The 23391-nt window shown below is 38.8% G+C and overlaps 1 protein-coding gene across 2 annotated transcripts in view; it reads left to right on the top strand.

The window, feature by feature from the left end:
* The window catches only part of LOC149005301 (ubiquitin carboxyl-terminal hydrolase 25-like), a 47340-nt gene that overhangs the window by 2753 nt on the left and 21196 nt on the right, over positions 1-23391 (top strand). For both annotated transcript variants that reach the window (XR_016175513.1, XM_089168006.1), the window contains exons 5-7: positions 6793-6879; positions 7004-7737; positions 8501-8629. Coding sequence is in view for 1 of the 2 variants with exons in the window: in XM_089168006.1 (XP_089024132.1) it covers positions 6793-6879; positions 7004-7737; positions 8501-8629 (950 nt within the window). In the remaining variant the exon portion in view is untranslated. The remainder of the gene's footprint in view (positions 1-6792; positions 6880-7003; positions 7738-8500; positions 8630-23391) is intronic.

Here is a 23391-nt window from a genome sequence, read left to right as displayed (position 1 = left end):
ATAGGAGCACAAGAAACTGCTTGATTTGTCTTTACCACCTTTCCCTTATTAGCTAATAATTGGTATAAATAATTCAAAATACTGGAGGAACCTCTTTGAAAACCTATACATAAATGACTCCTTTAATTACTCAGATACTCTTGATATAACCTCAATTGCATTAATAGAACTAAAAGGGGCGCAAGCTGATGTAGCCTCAGTTGGGACCACAATGTGAAATTTTGGTGAAGTTTCGCCATCTTGGGAAGTACTGAAACAAGATGGCCTGCGAAATGAAAAAAAAAAAAACACAATATCTTGGCAAAATCTTGCTGAAACTTTGGAAATTTAGCTAAAATCTGAAAATTTTTTGTGGAGCTTTGAAAATTCTAAGGGGTTGTACCATACGGGGCTTACTGCTATGGATATGGAATTGGAAGCATATGGTTCGTCTGCTGATTCCAGTAACATGTTTGCATATGGGTATGGAAATGGATTAGGTGCATCATTTATGAACTCCATCTTTGGATATCCATTAGGACCAATATGGCTAGTTATGCAAGTTTTGCGACTGGGTTAAAGTCCATGACCATATAACACATTCCCTAAGGTAGGATGTCTACTTAATTTTTATGGTGCTACCTATATAAAGGCAGTGACAAACTATATGGATAACTTTATCTGTACTATGTCATGGTTTGCTTGTGGGAGTACTCTATAACCTAAGGGATGGATCAAGTCCGACACATACTTGTATATTGAGCTCTGCTTGTTGTATTTGTTGTTACGTTTTAATGAAAATCTTAGTGTTGTCTTGTATAGTATCCATATTTACATTTGTGAAAATGCATGTTCTAAACTTTGAGTTTTGCTGGCATACAGTTGGGCATGTGCCAGTACAAACACCACTTTAAGTTAGGTTTTATGCAAGATTAATATTTTCATTGTGTTTATTGGCTTCAAATTAGGCTAAACACAAAAAACAACACATAATAACACAAAACGCACCAAAACACTGAGTCGAAATAAAAAAAAATTCCAAAATTTGAACTTGGACAGGACTCAGAAAACCAATTAGTATGACTTTAAACAGTATCAGCTCAAATTGGGCTCGTAAAGGGGTTTAGGTTACAACACCGCTAGTGTTTGTTGCTAGTCCCAAGCTTGGGTAATTGGAAAAATCTAGCCAGACCCTTTTCATGGATTTAACCTTATACGATAAACACTATGCTCGGGTGCCCCCTGACAAAAGAAGCGATGCACTACACTATGGCCCGGGTGTAGTGATAAGTGGGCAAGGGTTAGTTAGGGCATCTCCTGTAAGTGAAGTGTTGTATCGGCGCTCGGATGCGGTGATAAATAGGCAAGGGTTTCAACGTTGTGGACGAGTGCGGGTAAAGAAGCTAATCTAGACACGTAGGATTAGATGGGCATCTTGGAACATAGGATCTTTAACAGGTAAAAGCTTATAATTGATAGATGGTATAAGAAAAAAAAGGATTAATATAACTTGCATTCAAAAGACTAGATGGAAGGGTAAAAAAAGTTAAAGAGTTGGATGACTTCAAACTTTGGTATGATAAAACTAATAAAAATTGAGTAGGCATAATAGTGGATAAAGATTTTAAGAATGGTGTGGTGGATGTTAAACTATTAGGTGATAGGGTTATTGCTATCAAGCTTGCAATGGAGAAAGGGATTGTAAATACAATTTGTGCATATGCACCTCAAGTAGGATTGGATGAAAGTCTGAAGTTAGAATTTTGGAAAAATATGGATGGATTAATGTAAGGAATTCGTCAAGGAGAAAGATTATCATGGGGGTGATCTAAATGGACATATTGGAAAAGATCAGAGAGGCTATGAGAGTGTGCATGGAGGTTATGGTTTTGGAAAGAGGAATGAGGAAGTGATCTCAATTTTAGATTTTACTGTTGCTTTTGATCTATCTAGTGTAAATACTTAAAAAAGAGAGATGAACATTTAATTACCTTCAAAAGTAGACATCATAGAAGCCAAATATATTTCTTCCTAACTATAAGGATTGATAGATTGTTAGGCAATGGTTGCAAGGTGATACCAGGGAAATGCTTAGCTGCACAACATAGACTTGTGGTCTGGATATGTGCCTAACCTCACAAACTCATAAAAGGTGCAAGGTTAACTATCCTAGGATAAGATGGTGGAACTTTAAAGGAGAGTACTTGAAATCCTTCACTAAGGAAATAGTCAAACAAGGAGAGTGAGATTTTGAGGGTGACACTAATGCAACGTAGAATGAGATGGCTACATGTATAAAAAGGTGGCTAAAAATGTCACAGTTGAATAAATAGAAAAGCTCCATTCTTATAGAGAGACCTGGTGGTGGGATACTGAGGTTCAAACTGCTATTAGCATAGTTGTCACGGAGACGAGGCGATGCGAGGCGGTTTTAGCTAGTTGAGTCGATGAGTCGACGAGGCGCCCTTCGAGGTGCTTTGAGGCGGTCGAGGCGTTTTAAGTGAAATTTTACTTTTTATTGTACATCTCATACACTAATTCATTATAAACCTATCTTATATATAATAAAAAAAAAAAACTAATATTAGCCATTTAGTTAACTTATAGATAAGGAAGAGGCAAAAATAATCAAAAACCTCTCAAGTTTAACTAAAACCCTAGTCTCATGATAAATCACACCCAGTGTGAATAAGACAAGCATCCATACATGTTTTGTGGTGTACAAATACAGTAATTCACATGAAAAGATACATAAGGCTGCTTAAATTATTATTCCAAAAGCAAATTAGTCGTATTCCCAACAAGTCATCTCTTTTATTGCCATCTAAGCCATATTAAGGCAACTTTGAAAGTTCTAAAATTGCAATTTCAGACTAGATATTGCCAAAACAAAAAGGATTCCTAATGAAAGCATCGATAGATCATAGAAGTGCAAGCACATAAATCAAATGCAAGGGATAAATAAATAAAAGCAGATAATATCAAAAGAATTGCAGTTCAAAGGAATCTCATGTACACAGTGCATACACCAAGCAGTATATCTCAAGAATGCAAACGAAACCAGAAAAAAAAAAAAAAAAAAAAAAAAGAAAAAAGAAAAAAAGAAAAAAAAAGCAACTTATAACATTGTTACAACGCAGAAAAAAAAATAAATTCCTGCGACATACCGTCGCCTGAGATGGTGACCGAAGCCGTTGCAACTACGGTGGCTTTCGTATGAGTCTATGAGGGAAAAAAAGATAAAGAAGAAGAAGCAGAAGGCAGAAGTAAGAGAGTAGTAGCAAAACTGCAGAAGTCGATCAATTTTGGACCTTCCAAACTGAAAAAGAGAGTACAGTGGTGTCGCTGGTGATGTTTTGGGCTGTTGCCGGCGTCGCTGGCTGTCGCCATGATGTCTCTGATTGTTGCTGGTGTCACTGGTGGTGTCGTCGATGGTCTGAAACTAGAGTAGCAGAGGGAGAGGAGTAGTAGAGGAAAAGGAGTAGCAGAGAGGAAGAAGACTCAAGAGCCAGAACCATATTAGGGATTTCGTTGCCGGTGTCACTAGTGGCGTCGTCGATGGTCAGGGAGAGGAGTAGCAGAGAGGAAGAAGACTCGAGAGAGAATGAGAGATTAGGGATTTTGTCTCGATTTTCCTTTTTCTTTTCTTTTTAAATATTTTTTTTTGTTGAATTAATGTTACAAATCTTCCCATGTTTCTCAAGTACCATTTATGTAACCATTTAGCCATTCGATGATTCCCAATTGGAATCTAGTTTCTAATTCAATTTTGGCCTTTGATTTGGAATAAAAAAATGGTGATTTTTTAAAAACCACAAAGGCGATCGCTTAGTGGTGTAATGCGTCCAATGCGTCGCCTTGGACGCTACGGAGTTGCCTCAGATACCGAGGCAACCGCCTTATGTGTTTCCCCTGAGGCGCTCCTCGACTCACCCTCTTTATTACTACCAGGACGCCAAAGCGTCGCCTAGGCGACCCCTTGACAACTATGGCTATTAGGAATAAGAAAGCTAGTTTTATGACTTAGAAAATGACTAAAGATGTTGCGGATCTTCAAAGGTATAGCTTGGCTAGAAATGAAGCTAAGAAAATTGCGGAAAAGCTAGAGAGAAGAAGTATGAAAAGTTACATAATAAGTTGGGCACTAAAGAAGGGGAAAATTTTATTTATAAGATAGCTAAAATAAGATATATAGAAAGAGTAGAGATTTGGACCAGGAGATGGTAACTAGTTTGTGATGAGGACATTAATAAGAGATGGGAAATCTATTTCTTTAGTCTAATAAGCGAGTACACTGCAAGTATTTATGAGTCGGAGGATTATAACATCCACCAAGGCAGCAATTTCCGAACATATGTATGGAAAATTTTGATGTTCGAAGCAAAAGAAGTACTAAGGAGGATGAAATTAGGCAAGACACAAGGCCTTGATGAAATCCTAATAGAAATATAGAAGAGCTTAGGAACCCACGGGCTACCTTGGTTAACTAAGTTATTGAATAAGATTATGAACATAGGGAAAATGCAAGATGAATGGAGAAGTGTCCTAGTTCCAATTTACAAAAACAAAGGAGATATTTAAAGCTGTAACAACTATAGAGGCATTAAATTGATGAGTCATACTATAAAATTATGGGAAAGAGTAGTTGAAGCCCGTTTGAGACACCTAACCTCAATTGCGGAGAACCAATTTAGGTTTATAGACAGGAAGATCTACAACAAATGCTATTTACCTAATTAGGAGAATTATGGAAAGGTATAGAGAGTGTAAGAAAGACCTTCATATGGGATTTATTGATCTAGAAAAAGGTTATTATAAAGTTCCTAAAGTGTTAATTTGGTAAGTACTAGGGAAAAGATGGGTCACAAGTAAATATGTGGACATAGTTAAGAATATGTATGATGGTTCAGTGACAAGTGTAAAAGTAGTGGAGGGACAAAATAATGAATTCCCAGTTACAGTTGGGTTACATCAAAGATCAACTTTAAGCCCATATCTATTTGCACTTATAATGGATAAATTATTTGCATCCGCTTTATTTGCATCTGCTTTTTTTAATGTGCATTGGCTGCTTCATAACATATGTGCTACCACTTTGTCGCCTTGTGTGCCATATGGCAGTCTAGGCATTAAAGCGGTCAATTTTTTGACATTTTGTACATAAATTGTTTTTTGTTTTTTGTGTTTTTTTTGAATTATTTTTTAAGCATCAAATTTTATTCTACAAAGCCATATATGAATTTAATAGTTATATATAATCATTAAATGGAGAGTGCAATAACAAGAAGGATTGAGAAGAAGAAAAAAAGAAGAAGAGAAGAGAAGAAGAAAGAAGAAGAATTGATAGGAATCACATAAGCTTAGGATTCTAGCTTAGCACCCTTAGATACGTAGCCTCTTATTTATAAATATCAATAGTCTAGATTACAACTTGAAAAGCAAGCCTTCTTGCCCTCTAAAAAAGGAAATGAAGAGTACAACTTATGGACAAAATTTTCTAGTCTTCTAACTCCTAAAATCTGTTCAAAATAGAAAGTACTGAAAAGGGAAGTTCCGAAATTAGTAACTAATAGAAAAGAAACTATGCTTTTTAGAAACTCCCAAAACTTGTGTAGCAATATTCTTACATTAGAAATAGAAAGTAGAGTAGCATCACTGGCATAGTACTGTTCATGTTACTGTTCACATGAACAAAAACACAGCCCAAAACTTGTGTATACTTCAGCAATTTGGAAATCGGAAAATGTGATCTATTAATTTATTATGTTCGGTCAAAAAAGTGGTTAAAATGGACATATCAAATTTTGATTCATAGTCATGTTATGATGCTTGATGAGATGAATTTATGTTTGTGTGTTTTTTTGGATGATCTTTCATATTTATGATTCTTAAATGTTTCTTTAGCTTATGACAAAAACTTATCAATTTAAATGTACTTATTTTGAAAAAAATTTCCCCAATCACTTTGGTAGCCATATTGCTGCCTAGGCATCACTTTATTGCCTAGTTGCCTTGACAACCATGGGATTTGAATGAAGGACAGCTTAATCCAATACAGCAGCAACTTCAAAACATGCTTGAATAAGAGAAGAACAAAAAAAGGGATAAGGTGTTTCAGCTCTTTCAAGTCTCAACTAGGTTCTTCAACCCTACGTATCTCACCAGAAAGGTCCTCTCCCTTATCACTTAAGGAAGAGGCAAGAAAATAACACAAAGCAAAATTTCATTAATCAATTTCATAAATCTGTCGCCTGAGAATAGCCTTTACATATTTGCTAATACTTGCTCTCCAAGTTATGTAGAATATAGAAACCACTAGATTTTGCTGAGCTAACTAATATTCTCAGCAATAACGAAAACATATACTTACTAAAATAAATAAATTTAGTATCTAAGAAATTGAAACTAGAACTTAGGAAACAAATATAATCTAACAAGTCTTCAGTCTTCAATTCTCATTAAAGATCTTCATATGACTTATTATTGGGCTCCACAAAATCTTTAAATAATATTCCTTCAAGGCCAAAAAAAGAAGAAGCTGACACTGTTCATGTTACTGAACAGTGTTTTGGCCTCTTTTTGGTCCTTATAGAAGACCAGTTGGGCTGATTTGACTTGCGGAGCTGTCCTGATGGAAACTGGTTGGATTCAGCCCAGGTTCTACATCACATGCTTCCTGGATTAAGCTGAGACAGGCTTTGCCAATAACTGTTGCTGCTTTATTTGAGAAGCTATTCTGATTTACGTCTTTCTTTCATTTGCTTCTGACATGTATGACTTGTGTCACTCATGCTGATTGTTTTTGCAACGCAGGATCCTTGTCCAGAGTACAACCTTTTTGGAACCATTGTGCATTCAGGCTACTCACCGGAGTCTGGTCACTACTATGCGTACATAAAGGTTTTTGCATTGCTCCTTCAGTTAGTTTTACCCCTTTTCTGTTAGGTTTACTTAACTTCTCAATTTGACTGCTAAAGGTAGCCACTTCATTGTCATCCTTTGAAATGTAACTTCTTGTGTGTAGGATGCAATTGGCAGGTGGTATTGCTGCAATGATGCTCGTGTTTCACTATCAACTCTGCAGGAGGTTTTGTCAGAGAAAGTTTATATTCTTTTCTTCTCACGTACTAACCAAAGACCCAAGGCAACCAAATCTGCTTTTGTTATCAATGGAATGAAATCTCTTGGATGCAACAGCAATGGTACAACTGGAAGCCCAAAGGATGTGAAGACACTGCCCCCAAAACCCAAAACCACAAATTCCCCGGATGCCAATATCTCAACCTCTAAGATTGATAAAGTGCCTTCAGGCCCACAGATTAAGTTTGGTACCTTCAGAAATCCTGATATGAAAAGAGTTGATGCAAATGGTGGACCTGTAGAAAAGCATTTGGAAACAAAAGAATCTTTAGTTGTGGTTTCAAGTGAGAATGAGGTACCATCAACTATTGACAGGTATGACACTGATGAGAACGGACGTCCTGATAGTGAAGGGAAAGATGTTTTATGTTTACCTCATCAAAATGGTGAAATTCATGGTAATGGTGGTTCAGTGAAAATGGCTGTATGCAAGAATAATGACACAGGGAACTTAGGAACATTGGGAGTTGTTCCTCATTTGGATCGTGCAGCTTGCAATGGCAAGAACCATTTCCTCCCTCGGCTCTCAGGCTTCAGGAGAAAAGTGACTGAGGATACCTGCAATTTGCTTGCACGAGATGCTTCTTCTCAGGCAAAGTTGGAGAAACTCAAAGAATTGTTAGTCCTTTTTCTTCTCCCCCCTTATTTTTGGGCTAACATATAACATCCCTGATTTGCATGGTTGAAAGTGAGTTTTCTTTTGTCTTAGTGCTGAAGTTGTAAAGGCATTTAGCAGGCACACTATAATATATACTTTGATTTTCTGTTATAACTAATTTGGTCCTGTGTCAGTTGATTGTATGAGAAGACTCTTCACTTATAGGGTAAGGTCTGGTGACTTTTATTTAACCTAATAGATTGTATACTTGTTATGGGCTAGTGGACCATGCTTCAAGTACTATATCAAGCATCAACAAGGTTTTTCTGCTCGTAAGATGACTCTAGTAATAGGGTTCCTGACTAGATTCTCAGATTATCTTACTTCTCACTTCTGAAGCAGGTGATAAGCTGTTGCTCTTCCTTCATATCATAAATAACTGAACTACAAGTGTACTAGGATTGTACAATTACTGTTAAGGATTTGGCTGTGGCCAATCAAATCTTGGCCTGTCAGTTAATGTTTGACTGACAATGCACTTGCGGTCTTGTATCTGTCCAGTGTCGAATATCACTTTTTGTTGCTTGAGATTTGAAGCTGTATTCACAGAAGATGGCTTTTGGTTTTCCTTCTGGTTTTATACCAGTTATCTTCTCTCTCTCTCTTTTTTTTTTTCTTTTTCTTTTCTCCTTTGTTTATTATATAGGTCAAAGTTCTGCCGTTAAATATATTATTGTCCTCTCCAAGTTTGATATCTTTTGAATGTTTTACTGGTTATCTCAGGCTTACTAAGGACACTACTTCAAGTTTGCGTTCATGTGGTTGGCATGATATGGTTTACCATTTTATGGTAAAGAGAAAGAGATTGTCTGTGCAAGAAGCAGACAAACCTACCTGTAACACTGAGATAAAGTAAGTATTCTTTAACTTGGTCTAAATTACTTATTTTGGGACATTCAAAATTTGAGGAGAAGAGACCATTATCCCTGTACTGAAAACCTGTCACTTCGTTGCTTTGAATTCTGTTGCTTGTGCTTTGATATCTGCAGTTAAAGACTTAATAATGTTGGCTTTTACGCAACACGTACTTCACTAATGTATTGCTGCTTTTTTCATTATAGGATTTGTGCATGTCATCTTTCAGAAAGAACAGACAAATTAACTTACATTAGTTTGTGTTGTTCCTTATTGAGAAGTTTTGGTTATTGTTGAATTAATATTGGGGTGGAGGACCAGTGATGTAACCCCAAGTCAGGGGCTGGTCTTTGGGATCCTCTTTTAGAGAATCAGCAGTGACTTGGGTTTCTACCTTGCTGTTTTAGGTCTGATCTCAGTCGAATTTTAATGGGCAGCAAATGAGTACACTCCAATATACCGTGCGGCTAAGGGTTCTTGGCTGAATTAGGGTTCAAAAATTCTGTACTTAAGTTTCTGATGTGGACAGCAGCAGTACTTGACCAAGTATGACCTGCGGTTGAGCTTATTTGACTTCCAAACTTTGGAGATGTGAATAGGGAAGTGTAGGGTTAAGTGAGGAAGGTTTTAGGGTTTGGCCAAGCTAGGATTAGGTCTGAAAATTGAAGAAACAATTCTGTTTTAACAGAATTCTCAATTGCAGAATTGTTCCTCAATGTTAGGGTTCCGAAAATTAGGTGTTTGCAATTTCTAGGGGTTCCTAAAATTAGGGGTTTGCAATTTCTAGGGTTTTGGGGATAGGGTTAGCATTAAGGCTAGGTCAAGTGTAGAGTAGGGAGTAGGGGTGTGGAGTCCAAAAAAGAATTGGATTCAGGTGAAGGGTTGAAGAGATGTGGATGTCTGAATGTTTTGAGTTGGGGTTTGGATGTGGGAAATTAGCGTAGTGAAGGAACTAGGGTTTAGACTAGGGTTTGGGTGGTCTGATTGAGCTGGAAGGGAAGGCCACTAGGGTTAGGGATGAGGTCCCTGAAGTTGGGGACAGATGTGACAGTTATATTGCCGTAGATTTGACCTTGAATTTTGGGTCTTAGAAAAGGTCCAAAAATTCAAGAAAGATTCCGAAAAATTAAAAAAACGATAGTGGGAAGGATTGGGAGTACTCTACGTTTTGGGGGAGGAGAAGGGGGTATATCTATTTGAAGTGGATTCATTACATAGGTGGAGAGCTATATCTATAGCCTTTTACATTGAAGTTAACTAGGGCTCAACAAATAAGAAACTACTTGGACTTAACAAGGGAATTCTATTTGAAGTGAACTTCCTTGTCACACTAAGACTCTACTCACACAACTAAAAGAGGAATTCTAAATAGAACTCTTAACTAGAGAGACTTGCAAGCTTTAACTTCCTACTTTATGAAGGAATTCAAGTTGAGAATTGGAATCCAACTAGGACTTCTAATAGGAAAAGGATTCTGTCTTAACTTGCTAACCAAGGACTCAAACTCAAAACAAAATGTGATTTAGACTCCTTGTAGAAGGTGGAGTGCAACTAAGGAGATCCGTCTTTAACTGGGACTCCTAATTAGACTCGGAATCTTCAATAACTTGACCAAAACAAAACCAAACTCAAAAGTAAAAGTAGATGTGGACTCTTAACAGTATTATGCATCTAACTAGCTCCATTGGGGCTCCAAAAGAGGGATAAAACGACCTAAATACCCCTGTTCAGATCCGGCCTTCCTATAGGGCCATGGAGAAAAATGGCAAGGTCCTCCCTAGTTATATCAGCTCTACCCTTCAAAAAATTTGACCTCGAATTTTGAGTGTTCTGGAGGAATCAACATGTGGACAACAACTTGTACCATTCCTAGGCAAAGTTCTGACAAGATAGGAACTGTGGAGTGAAATCTTGAAGTCCGGGGGCCTTCTTTTCAAAGAACCAGTGGGGCATGATAGCTCGTAGGGGAGTGCTCTCAATTTCTTTCTGACCTTCACTAAATCAACCTTGATTGCTTTGGACTCTTCCTCTTCAAGAATTTCCTCTACTTGTATAGCCTCCATTGTTGTAGTTTCATATGTTACCTCTTCTTTGGATAGAATAGGATTAGGGGCTAGGTTAAAGGCATGATGAACTTATGATAGAGAAAGTACTTTTTGAGGCACATCACTAGTTGGTGGCATTGTTTCAGTCTCGTCCCTATAATCTTTTGTTACACCTTCTTCAGCAGTTATGACCCTGTCATCAAGGACTTGAGTCAACCATTGGTCTTCCTTCATTGTTTTATCCCTGTGGTCCTCATTGGTCTCTTTTGGCACTAACTGTGCAAGGAGCTTGTGGATTGGTGGAGAGGGCTCACCCTCCTTGTGGAGCTTTCGCTGCTTTTTTGAATGGGTACTTCAGATTCCTTTGGTGGAGGAAGAGGAACTATAAGCTGTTCCTTGGTGCTTGAGTTCCCCTGATTTGTCTTTACTCTTGAGAGCTTGTCTTTTTTTGTGATCTCTACTGCTAGGTTTAGGGGGGAAGGAGCACAATCTTTTGACCCTTATGGAAAAACTTACAGGTATTTCCTACCCATGATGGCAACATCATTATCATACAACCATGGTCTTCCTAGTATAATGTCGAACAACCTCATGGGGACTACATCACACCAGACCTCCTCAGATTAAGAATGGAGCTGATGGATACTAGACACCTCTAGGTAATTTCTAATCTATTTAGAAGGAGACTTCTATAGGGTTGGGGATGCCTCTTTGTTTTACAAATCCCTCAAACGCCACATTAGAACTACTACCACTCATAGAACTATATTTCGGCGAATTCGCCTGTTTCGCCCCCTGGCGAAACGAAACCAGGGTGCGAAACGAATTTTGCACAATATCGCCGATATCTCGGCTATTTCTGGCGATATATCGCGATATATCGGAATTTTATATATATATATATATATATATTTTTTTATGTTATTTCTTGCACTTTTTAGGCGATTTTTCTTGCGATTCTATCACAATCTTACCAAATTTATCCCAATGATTCAAGACTCAAAAGTTAATGTGCTAAATGTAATTTGGAGGAGAATCTACATAGAATAATTTATAAATAGGAAACATTTTATAGCAAAATCTTCAAGATTAGTAAGCAATCTTACCAACTATATTCTAGTGATCTAATCCTCAAAAGTCAATATGCCAAATGTGGTTAGGGAAGAGTATATACATGAAATAATTTATGGAAACAAGTTAAATTATGAAGGGATTTTGTAATAGAATCGTTGGTTAATCATTCCAACTATGTTCGAATGATTTAGGCCTTAGAAGGTAACACGTTAAATGTGGCTAGGCAGGAGATTTAAATGGAAATATTTATAGGAAATAATTTAAATTTACCACATATTTGCATAAAATTAGGATAGGCATCAAATATGGGCTCAAAATGACAAAAATACCCCCGAAACTGGTGGGCGGAAATTACAGAAAGTCAATATGCCAAATGTGATTAGGGAAGAGTGTGTACACGAAATAAGTTATGGAAACAATTTAAATTATTAATGAATCTTGTAATAGAATCTTCAAAGTGATTGGATAATCATTCCAATTATGTCCTAATGATGTACGCAGCCTCAGAAGGTAACATATTAAATGTGGCTAGGTAGGAGAATTTAAATGGAATAATTTTAGGAAATAATTCAAATTTACCACATATTTGCATCAGATTAGGATAGGCATCAAATTTACCAAAATTATTGAGTAAAAATACCAAAACAATTGGGCGAAATTTTATATATGGGGGGGCGAAATATCGCCGAAATCTCGGCGATATTTCGCCATTTCGATTTCGGCGATATTTCGCCATTTCGCCCGGTTCGCCGGGTAGCGAACGCGGCGAAACTTCGTTCCTTGCTACCACTATCAACAATTAATAAAGCTCTATGTTCACCTGATTTGAGCCTGGTGTAGAGGATGCAGCTTCTGCTCCAGTCTGCTTTGTCTGCTTCGGTCACAAGGATTTTTTTCATGACATTCAAGGTAGGGTTGTTGTCAAGGTATTCTTCATCATTAGGGCCTTCTAGTTTTGATCCTTCTCTGCGTGGGTGCCCTAGCTGAGGCCCACTAGTGTGAGGTTTTGTAATTGTACTGGAATGTCAGGTGTTTCATCTGTGGCTTTGGCTACTGCTGATTCATGGTAGCTCTGAAGCCAATTGATGTAACCCTAGGTGAGGGGCTAGTCTTTTGGATCCTCTTTTAGAGAACCAATGGTGACTAGGGTTTAAGCCTTGCTGTTTTAGATCTGGTCTCAGTCGAATTTTAATGGGCAGCTGATGTAGCCCACGGTCTGAGCTGGTCCTCAGGATCCTCTCAAATAGAACCAACAGTACAATTAGTGTTAAATCTCACTGTTTAGGGTCTGATCTTAGTCAATTCTCAATGGACAGCAGCTGTACTTGACCATACATGACCTGTGGATGAGCTTGTTTGAGGAAAATAATTCTGTTTTATCAAATTTAGTTTGCGGAACTATTCTTCAAGCTATTCTTAAAACTAGGTTTCCTACTTGGCTTAGGACTTAGGGTTAGGGTTTGGAGGGCAGGTAGCAAAGGTGATGTATCCAGCCCCCAGGCAGCCCCAAAAAAGCCTAGAAGGGGCCCAAGCCCATCTGAAATAGGGCCCAAACAAAGGGGGTCGAAACTGACCAAGGGGAAAAATGGTAGAAAGCTTATCTTCTATAATTTGATAATTCTCTTTGCCTTCTTCATTAACCCAGCAGTGTACCAGCATCAACAAAGCCTACAGTCGGTCAAGCATTCGATTTCAAAGCACTTAAGTAAGTTGCAGCCATTCCCCACCCCGAACCCTAAGCCCTAGAAGCCATCTCCCATCCTCTTCTTCTTCCGCATGTTTACAGTTCTAACCCTAATAGGAAAACCATATTCCCATCCCCAATTGAACCATTTCCCTTCCTTTTTGGTCACCTTGAAGCCTAGAACAGTCCTAATGTTATTACCCCCAATTTAGCCTTATTTCTGAAGTTTAAACAAAAACCTGCAATTCATCTTCTTCCTTGGATCTGCAGAATTTCCAGAAATTCAGAATCTGAAATTTCTTAAGTCCTAATCATCAGGTCTGGTTCTGGTTGAAGAACACCTATAGACAAATTTTTGAATATTAAAACCAGCAACCCTATCCCTTCCCCCCCCCCCCAGCCGAAACCCATTCCGAAAACGCTAACCCTGATTGAGCCCTAGTTGCCCAAGGACTGGAATTTCCAAATCTATGTTGAAGTTCTACTAAATTTCAGACCTGAAATCACAATCCCAGCAGCCTTATAACCCCTAAAACCCTTTGCCAAAGCCTCCAGAAACCCTAGTGAGTGCTGGTTCCATTCTAGAAGATTAACCCTAAACCTGGGTTTACATTGAAAGGTGTAGGGGAAGGTAACCCTAAAAGAGTTCAGGGTTTGGTTGAGGGGTTTGGGAGTTATGAGAGTTTATTGGAATTAGGATTAGGGTTAGATTACGGTTTGGTTACTCCGATTGGGCTGAAATTGGGAGGGAAGGTCACTAGAGTTAGGGGAATGATGTTCCTAAAGTTTGGGACATATCTAATGGCTAGATTGCTGTAGATGTGACTTTGATTTTTTGTCTAAGAAAATATCCGAAAATTGCAGAAAAATTCCAGGAGAATAAAAGAAGGGTGATAGGAGCATTAGAGTTATGGTTTTAGGGCTTGAGAGGGTGGCTAAGAGTAATTTGGTAGGGGTTGGGGAATGTCTGTACTTATTTGTAGAGGGTGTTCCTTGAACAAGTTGCAGAAATTCAGAAGCTTCAATGACTACTGCAGATTTCATGGTTGTCATAGTGTCTGCCTAGGCATTGCCTAAATGGCCTCCTAGGCACCTAGGCCCATTTTTGGGTCAAGGTGACCTGGTTTTGTTGCCCTTCATCACCAGGCCTTGCCTTGTCACCTTGACAACTGTGGCAAACCTGGAGAAGAAGAAACACAATTGCAAAAAATGAGAGAACTCTCAAACCCAGGTCGTGGGACCCTATCCCACAACTCCAAGCTTTCGTTCGATGTTGGTTTTTTAGTCATTCATATCTGATTCTTACATTGAGGGGGTGGCTCTCGTTATAGCCTAACATTGAAGAATAATTAAACTAGGACTCTGAAAAAGAAAACCAACTTGAATTCAACTTTGGGAATCCAATTTGGATTGGGATTCCCTTTACAACTCAATAACTTAAAACAGCTAGACTCTAATCAAAAGAAGCTTTGCAAAAATGAGTGACCAACTTCTCGAAGAAATCCTACATGAAAATGGGATGCCAAGTTTCCAACAAGGGACTTTTATTTAGATATTGACTCTCACTTCTGCAAGGTCCCCATCATAACTCATCATGGAATGATCCCAAATTATAAAATAGAAGTAGATTTGGAATCCTTGAAAGGGGTGGATTCTAGTTAAGGGAATCCCTCTCTAATTGGGACTAGTACCTAGACTGGAACTTCAATAATATGACCAAAACAAAGCGAAAAAACAGAAGTAAATATGGACTCTTGGCAGTAGTTTGCATCCGACCAGCCCTTTTAGGGCTCCAAAAGAGGTGGTAAAATGACCAAAATACCCCTGGACAGAACTTGGCAGCCCCTTGGTCTGGTTTGTGGTCCAAATCTCTATGGTTTTTCATGTGGTTGGGTGATGTGAACATGGTTGAGCCCCCTATAATTGAGCCCAAAACCAAGACCCAATCCAAAGCTGGCTGAATGCCCCAACAGTATTTTGGTAATTTTTGCAGCCCGTTTGGGGCTCAAGATGGTTCTGGTTTGAAACCTCTCTAAGGGTCATAGGTCTATCTCCAGTTTCTTATTTGGGTTTAGTATTTTGCAAGATACTTGAGGGCCCTGCTGTAGGTGCGATTCTCAGTTATGTTGGAATCCTGCAACTTGAGTCCACTTTGACACCTAGTTGTTAGGACTCCATATCTACTCTCAGAATTTGTATTGGAGTCCTCTAGGGCTAATACTTGGACAAATTGGAGACTCCTAATTGGAATCTATTTTAAATTAAGATTCCTTTTGGATAATTAAGTGTTATTTTCCAGGATGGTTTCTTGAATTTTTTGTTGAGATTATTTGTAAGGGAATCCTAATCTATAAAAGAAACCCAATTAGGTTGGAGTCTTTTAGTAGGCTATAACTAAGCCTACTCTTTCTTTGTAGTTTCTTAAGTTTAGATTAATAAATTTGTTCAAGAATTGCAGCCCAAGAAAGGTGCAGCAGGGTCCTATTTAGATTTCTGAAATCTCTCTCTTCTTCCTTTGATCCATCTTGCCTTCATCAAGAAAATTCTGCAAACTAGTGAGTAGTCCCCTTCCTCACTGCCAGCCCCATTTCTTCTTCTTCCCTTCTTCCCCTACGCTGTGCAACCCTACATTTTCCCCTCCCCTTTCTGCCGCACCACTGACAGCACCTCCCCAGGCACCTGCGACTCCCTAAACCTCTTACCCTACCTCCTACGATACTACCCTCCCCCTCCTCCACCTCTCCCCTATCCTACGACTTCCCCTCCCCTTTTCTAACCCTTCGGCCCCCTCTCTCCCCCACTGACTTGGGGCAAAAAAAAAGAAAGAAAAGAAAACAGAAAAAAGAGAGAAGAAAAAGAAAAGAAAAGGAAGAAAGAAAAAGAAAAGAAAACAAGTGTTTGCAGAATAAATATAACCACAAGCGCATGATATTGTATAGCTAACGAGTCAATCTCAAGGAGATGTGCCACTTAGAATTTAACCTCTTAATGGTAATGCGAGAGTGCAATGATTCAAATTTGTTAATTACTTAGTTAAATTAACAAACGGTCCTAATCCATACATCTAATGCGATTGGATTGAAACTAAAGATAACACAAATATAACCAATGCATAAATAAAAGGCAGGAAAAAAATGCAGAAAGGAAATAATCAAAGCAATAAAATGAAAAGGGAAACCTTAACCAAAGAGAGGCACGACTATAAGCATCTCTGATCAAGGACCCAGGGGGAAGGGATAACAATAAATAAATGCTGAAAGTAAATTGCAGAAAGTAAATTACAAAGCAATAAAAGGAAAATGAAAACCTTAACCAAAGAGAGGCACGACTATAGGCATCTTTGATCAAGGACCTAGGGGGAAGGGAGAACAATAAATTACTGCTGAAAGTAAATTGCAGAAAGTAAATAACAAAGCAATAAAAGAAAAATAGAAACCTTAACCAAAGAGAGGCATGACTGTAGGCATCTTTTATCAAGGACCCAGGGGGAAGGGAGAACAATAAATTAATGCTGAAAGTAAATCCTAAATTAAGAATATGGAGGGATAGATAGAAGCAAGAATGGAGGGAGGAGAGGAGATTATTGAAGAAGGTTACTTACTTGCATCTTTGAACTTCAAATAATAATAAAAAAAAAGAATTGAACAAACAATTCGAATCTTAACCAATCCTAACGACCAGATCTAGATTTAGATCTGCAATTGCTAGACCTAGAGAAAAATGAATCCTCAAACTTGAAACTTGAACTTGAAATTGCATTACATAGAAAAATTAAACCTAAACATTCAACCTAAAAATTAGAATCTCATAAAAGCAATCAAAGAAAACTAGAGAAAGGCTAAATAAACTAAAGAGAAAAGAAAGACTGTTTCCCTAAGCTCTAAAACACGTTTTCCTTTGATGGAGTATGCTCTCCTTTTATAGAGTTTACATGGGATATGAATCTTGACAGAGTTTGAATCAAACTCAGAGTTCTTATCTGACTCATCCAATTAGGGTTTTGGTGTACTATTCGGGCTGGCTTAGAGAGATCAAATGCACAATTCCACCGTTGGATTTGAGAATCAAGAAGCCGTGAAGCTCTCCTCCAAAAATCAGCTCGATCAGACACCAGATGATCGCTTGATGAAGGGCTTGATCGAAATTGGACAGAGACATTCAAAAATGGGATTTTCCCTCTTCCTTCTCTGAATATAATTCTTTTTCCTCTTTTTCTTTCTTTGATCAAATTCCAAATAGGAAATAAGATATTGAGGTATGCAAGGACTCTTTTCTCCATTAGGACTCTCTCAATAATATCTCTGTAGATTTGATTGATAATTTATAATCTCAGCCGTAGATCAAAATTTGCTTCTTTATCTCTAAAATATTTTGGAGTTGGCCCATAATCACATCTCTAGCCCATCATGCTCCATATCAGGCCCATTTTCACACTTGAGAATTTGAACAGACCTCTTGACGTTTAAATTGCATATTTCATACCCAAAACTCCAAATATTTGCTTGAATTTTGAAAAGTCCTAAAATTTGCAAAAACAACATAAATCCCAAGGTAGCTCCACTCTAAGTGTATAAAATGCATGCTTTATGCCCTAAGATTTCACACATTAATGTTTTGTCTTGTGGCTGTTTGCAGTGAATATACATCCAAAATTCCACTTCAGCTCAAAATAAAACATTGCAAATTCCAACTCTAACAATTAGTAAGTACTTATACAGGATCAATAGCTATGACAATTCTTCTCACCATTGATTTAAGATCCCCCACACTTGAATTGTATTACCCCATATTGATTATTTAGACTAAGCATATACCTCACTCAAAGATTCACCTTATATCTTTCAAGTACACCTCTCCTTTAAGCAAAACCACTTATTGAGTAAGGGGACCAAAGATTAGGTTTTGAAGTATTTTTTATCAAACATTTCCACTAAGGCATTAATGACACTTGTATTTATCTCTCTCTTTTCTTTTGAGTAGTGAACTCTACTTTACTCCACTACGGTTGGCTTGAATGACATGGTGGAGCAAACACTAGCAATCCAAGTTACTTTGTGGCTTTGCTTTGCATATGCCTACATAGACAGTGATGTGAGAGTTCTTTTCAATAATCTCATTCCTAAGAGTTTCGATCAAGTCACCTCGATTCCTGAGTCAGATTGCCTTGTCAAGTTCCAAAGAATTCAACTTTTACTTTCTACTCTTTTTTTTTTTGAAATTTTTGTCATGCCATACAAAAATTGATCTCAACTCCTAGCCAAAGAAACAAGGACCCACAAAACTCATAGATGGTCCAACGCCTTAAGTTAAGCACCTTTATTTTTCTAAGTAAAGTCTCATCTCAACATACATACAAGTTACCTTCCTCTCAACAAGTTTTTTATGTGTTCACCATGGGTACCAAAATCACTCTCATTTTACACATCATTAAAATTGAAATAGTATGTATACTAACCAAAAGTCAAAATTAAAATCTGCAAAGAAGCTGTTCCCCCCACACTTAAGTAATGCAATGTCCTCAATGCATGCATGAAAAGATAAATAAGGAAGACAAATGAGGGGTATACCTTTCAGTCAAGATGTGTTTATCATGCAAAGCTTTAGTCTTATTTTCAACATCAATGTATGATGGGGAATACACTCTAAATAAGAAAAACCATGAATGGAAAAATCATCCCTAAATACTTCAAGAAAAACCTTAACCATGTAAGAGAAAATTCTCATCATACGTTGAGGTTCTCTAGAAGGTTTAACATCCTTCATTAGATGAATATGATGTTGTTCAATGGAAGAGCTTATACCTTTGATATGAGTGATAGACCAACCCAATGCTTCTCTATTATCATTTGATAGTGAGATCAAGTCTTCTGGCTTTGTCGAAGTTAAATTAGAGAGAACAATGACGGGAAGAGAATTATCTTGTCCCAAGAAAGCATAATTCAAATAAGAAGGCAACCCTTTCAATTCTAGTATGGGGGGGGGGTTCAATTATTGAGGGCTTGGGAATGGAGATAGAGAGGGATAAGGGTTTAATAGGCTCCAAAGGTGTGTGAAAATTTAAGACTTTAGAAAAGAAGGTTTCACTATCATCATTCAACATATCCATACATTCTTGAAATTCAGAATCAAAATTAATCTCAAAGTTGGTAATCACATCATTAGGAAAATCCAAAGATTCCTCAAGCATATTGATCTCTTCTTCTATTTGTGGTTGTTTCCCTATCCTGAACATATTAAACTCCACAGTTCGATTTCCGAAAGACAGTCGTAAGAGGCCATTTTGACAATTGATTAATGCATTCCTAGTAGCCAAAAATGGTCTTCTTAGAATTATTGGGATCTCATCCTTGATTGAAAGAGGTTTAGTATCAAGCACAATGAAATCAACTGGAAAAATAAATTCTCCCACTTTTAGTAAAACATCTTCAACCATCCCTTTGGGAATCTTAATTGACTTATCTGCCAACTGAAGAGTAGTTCTAGTTGCTTTCAATTCTCCCAGTCCTAATTCGTTATAAACATGGTAAGGCAAAAGATTCACACTTGCAACAAGATCAAGTAAAGCATGTTTAATGTTGGGTTTGGCTAGCAATTTTGCCTTTTTAATTGACTTATTTGCCAACTTAGGTTGGCTAGGAATTTTGCCTTTTTCTTGCTTAGACAAAACAATTTACATTTGCAAGAGTGGAAATTGTTTTTCCATATTATGCATAGAAGTCATGAAGGTGCTGGAAAGCACTTTCATATTTTTCTTTAAGGAAGAGAGACGAGAAAACTCTGATTGTTACCTCTATTGAAACCAGGTGATGATTGATTTTGTACGATGAGAGGCATAGAGAAAGAACCTCGTTGTAAACTTCATTAATCCTTATCCAGAACTGAAGAAGAACAAGCTACTAGTTGCTGAATGTAATTCAAGGATAATAGTAATAGTACGATTAACTAGAACAACCAAGAAACAGTAGTTGCATTCATTTAGTAATATCTGAATTGACAATACTAAGAACACAAGTTGATTCTACTCTCTACTATCTAATCTGATAAAAACAGCAAGGTAAAAGAACTCTTCAGATAACCAGTATAGCTCCCGCACAACAGAGCCCCTCCGAGAGGTCTTCCCTCTCCGACAAGCCTCGCTTGTTCCTTCTCTTTTCCTCCTCCCCTCTTCTGTCCTCTCCTCCTCCTTACATACCCTAATCGTTCTAACAAACTATTACATGCCTTCCCACTCATCCCCTGCCACGTGGCATGTCTCTTCTGCAGCACTGCTTGGAGCAGAGTAATGATTGTTATCCAATAGAATGTTGCCAGCTGTCCCTCCTTTGCTTTTGTTCTCTTCAGCCACCGGAAGTGATATTGTTCTCTTCTCTTTATTTTTACGCTTGTACACCTTAGTTATGAGAGGTCTATCAACACTCCCTCCCTTCAGTTTCACCTTGTCCTCAAGGTGAACATCAGGAAATTGGTTATGCACTTCAAAGAAATCCTCCCAAGTATTCTCACAGCTGGGTAGTTGTTTCCATTGAATCAGCACTTCAAGTGTTCCTCGGGTTGAATAGCGGATGTCCAATAATTCCTCTGGGATGATTTGAAGTTCCCCATCGTCCGCTAAGCATGATGGCAGCGGCTAAGTAGTAATGTTACTGCCCACCACTTTCTTGAGCTGAGATACATGAAAAACTGGATGTACTTTGGAATCTGGTGGAAGAATGAGTTTGTAAGCCACGGGACTGATTTGAGCTGCAATCGAATATGGACCATAATAACGATGGTTGAGCTTCTCATTGGGGCGTTTGGCTAACTTCTTGAATCGGTACGGCTGAAGTTGAGAAAGACTTCCTCCCCTACTTGAAAGGTGACAGTCCTTCGGTGTTGATTTGCATGATAACGCATACGTTCTTTGAGCCACAAACAAATTCTTCTTAGACCCGAGAAGGACCGCCGAAGAGCAACCCCACCGGGGAGGCCCCCAAGCAAAGGGGGGGCCGGCCAACACAAGAAAGGGCACAGAGCGAATGGAAGGGAGACCAAACAGCCACCCGGCCCCCGGGGCCAGCACGAAAACGGAGAAAACCAACCCGGACAACGGCCCACGGAGGGGAGACCGCGAACGAGGGGGCCCGCAACGAAGAGCCCCAAAGAGGCCAGAAAACCCCACCGAACAAGAGGAAACCCGGAGCCGACAGCGAAAAACGCACCGGCGGGGGGGGGGCAGAAGCCAACCAGAGCGCACACCACAGAGGACCCCGGGGGGCAACCCGCAAGACCCGCGGGGGGAGGGGGCAGCGCGGCGGGAGAGACAACAGACGCAGAAACACCGCCAACCAAAGCGAGCAAGGGCGGAAAACCGGAAGACCCCAAAGGGGGAAGGAAGCAAGAAGAGCGGAAGCACAGAACCGCAAACCGAAGGGCAAAGCCGCTGAAAAGGCGTGATAAAAGAAAATATTAAAACAAAAAGAAAAGTGGGTTTTTCTTTGGGTGAAAAAAAGTGGGGTACCGAAGAATTGCATACCGTTGTTCTTGGAAAAACCGCTTAAAAGCGTTCTTTAGAACACTTTTCTCGATCGGTTCGTTCTTAAAGAACAGAAGAACGAACCGTTTTATCAAACGCCTCTAACCAGTTCTTCCGTTCCCAAAGATCAGAAGAACGCCAAAAACGTTTTTTAAGAATGTTATCAAACGCGCCCTTAGGAATCAATCTAGAATTTTCAGGAATTACCAATCGCCCTTTATAAAAAAGTGTACCATTCTGCAGTCTATAACCAGAAAATTCAGGGGAGCCATTGAGGAGTGATTGTATCACTTTGCGATAGCGCTCTGATTGCTGGATTTCACTGTCTAAGCCTTCGTCCTCTTCCCACAGTGCTGTTGACAAGCTGGAGAGACGATTGTGCCTTCCATCTGTCTTGATAATGCATCTTCCGCTTTGTTTTCACACCCGGGCCTATAAAGGACCTCGAAATCAAACCCCAAAAGCTTCATAATCCACCTTTGCTAGTCTTCAGTTATCAACTTCTGGTCCATTAAATATTTTAGGCTCCTTTGGTCCGTGCGGACTTTGAAATGCCTCCCCATTAAGTAATGGCGCTACTTTTGAATAGCTAGGACCATAGCCATTAGCTCCTTCTCATAGACCGGTTTGGCACGGGCTCGTTGGGATAGTGCCTTACTCCAAAAAGCTATGAAATGCCCTTCTTGCATAAGTACAGCTCCTAGTCCAACTCCCGAAGCATCAGTCTCCACTACAAATTCCTTTGTAAAATCAGGCATAGCAAGTACAGGTATAGTGGTCATTGCTGCCTTCTAAGCTTCAAATGCTTGTGTGGCTGAATCATCCCATTGGAAAGCCTCTTTCTTTAGTAAATTGGTGAGAGGTGTTGCAATTTTCCCATAATCCCGAACAAAACGTCGGTAATATCTGGTGAGGCCAAGGAACCCTCTAAGAGCTCGGATATTCTTTGGTATTGGCCACTCCATCATGCAAAGTATCTTCTGTGGATTTGCCTCTACCCCTTCAGATGATATGATGTGCCCCAAGTAGTCTAATTTGGTAACCACATATGAGCACTTCTTTTTGTTTACCACCAAGCAATGCTGTGTTAGGAGATCTAAGACAACTCGTAAGTGACTCAAATGGTCTCCCAAAGTCCTGCTATACCCAATATATCATCAAAAAACACTAACACAAATTTCCTCAAATATTCTCGAAATACCTCATTCATGAGAGTTTGAAAAGTGGCTGGGGCATTTGATAACCCAAAGGGCATCACGAGGAATTCGTAATGTCCGTTATGTGTTCGAAATGCTGTCTTCTCTTCGTCTCCCTCGGCAATCCTGATTTGATGGTACCCCGACTGAAGGTCGAGCTTACTAAACACTTTGGCGCCACCTAGCTCATCCAACAACTCATCTATTGCTGGTATGGGGAATTCATCGGGTACTGTTAGCTTGTTGAG

The sequence above is a fragment of the Hakea prostrata genome, chromosome 9 (genome assembly GCF_041222555.1).
Source record: "Hakea prostrata isolate BN-2017 chromosome 9, UWA_Hpros_2, whole genome shotgun sequence".
Taxonomy (NCBI): Eukaryota; Viridiplantae; Streptophyta; class Magnoliopsida; order Proteales; family Proteaceae; genus Hakea; species Hakea prostrata.
The sequence above is the reverse complement of the archived record's forward strand: the minus strand, read 5'-3'. Positions and strand labels throughout refer to the sequence as shown.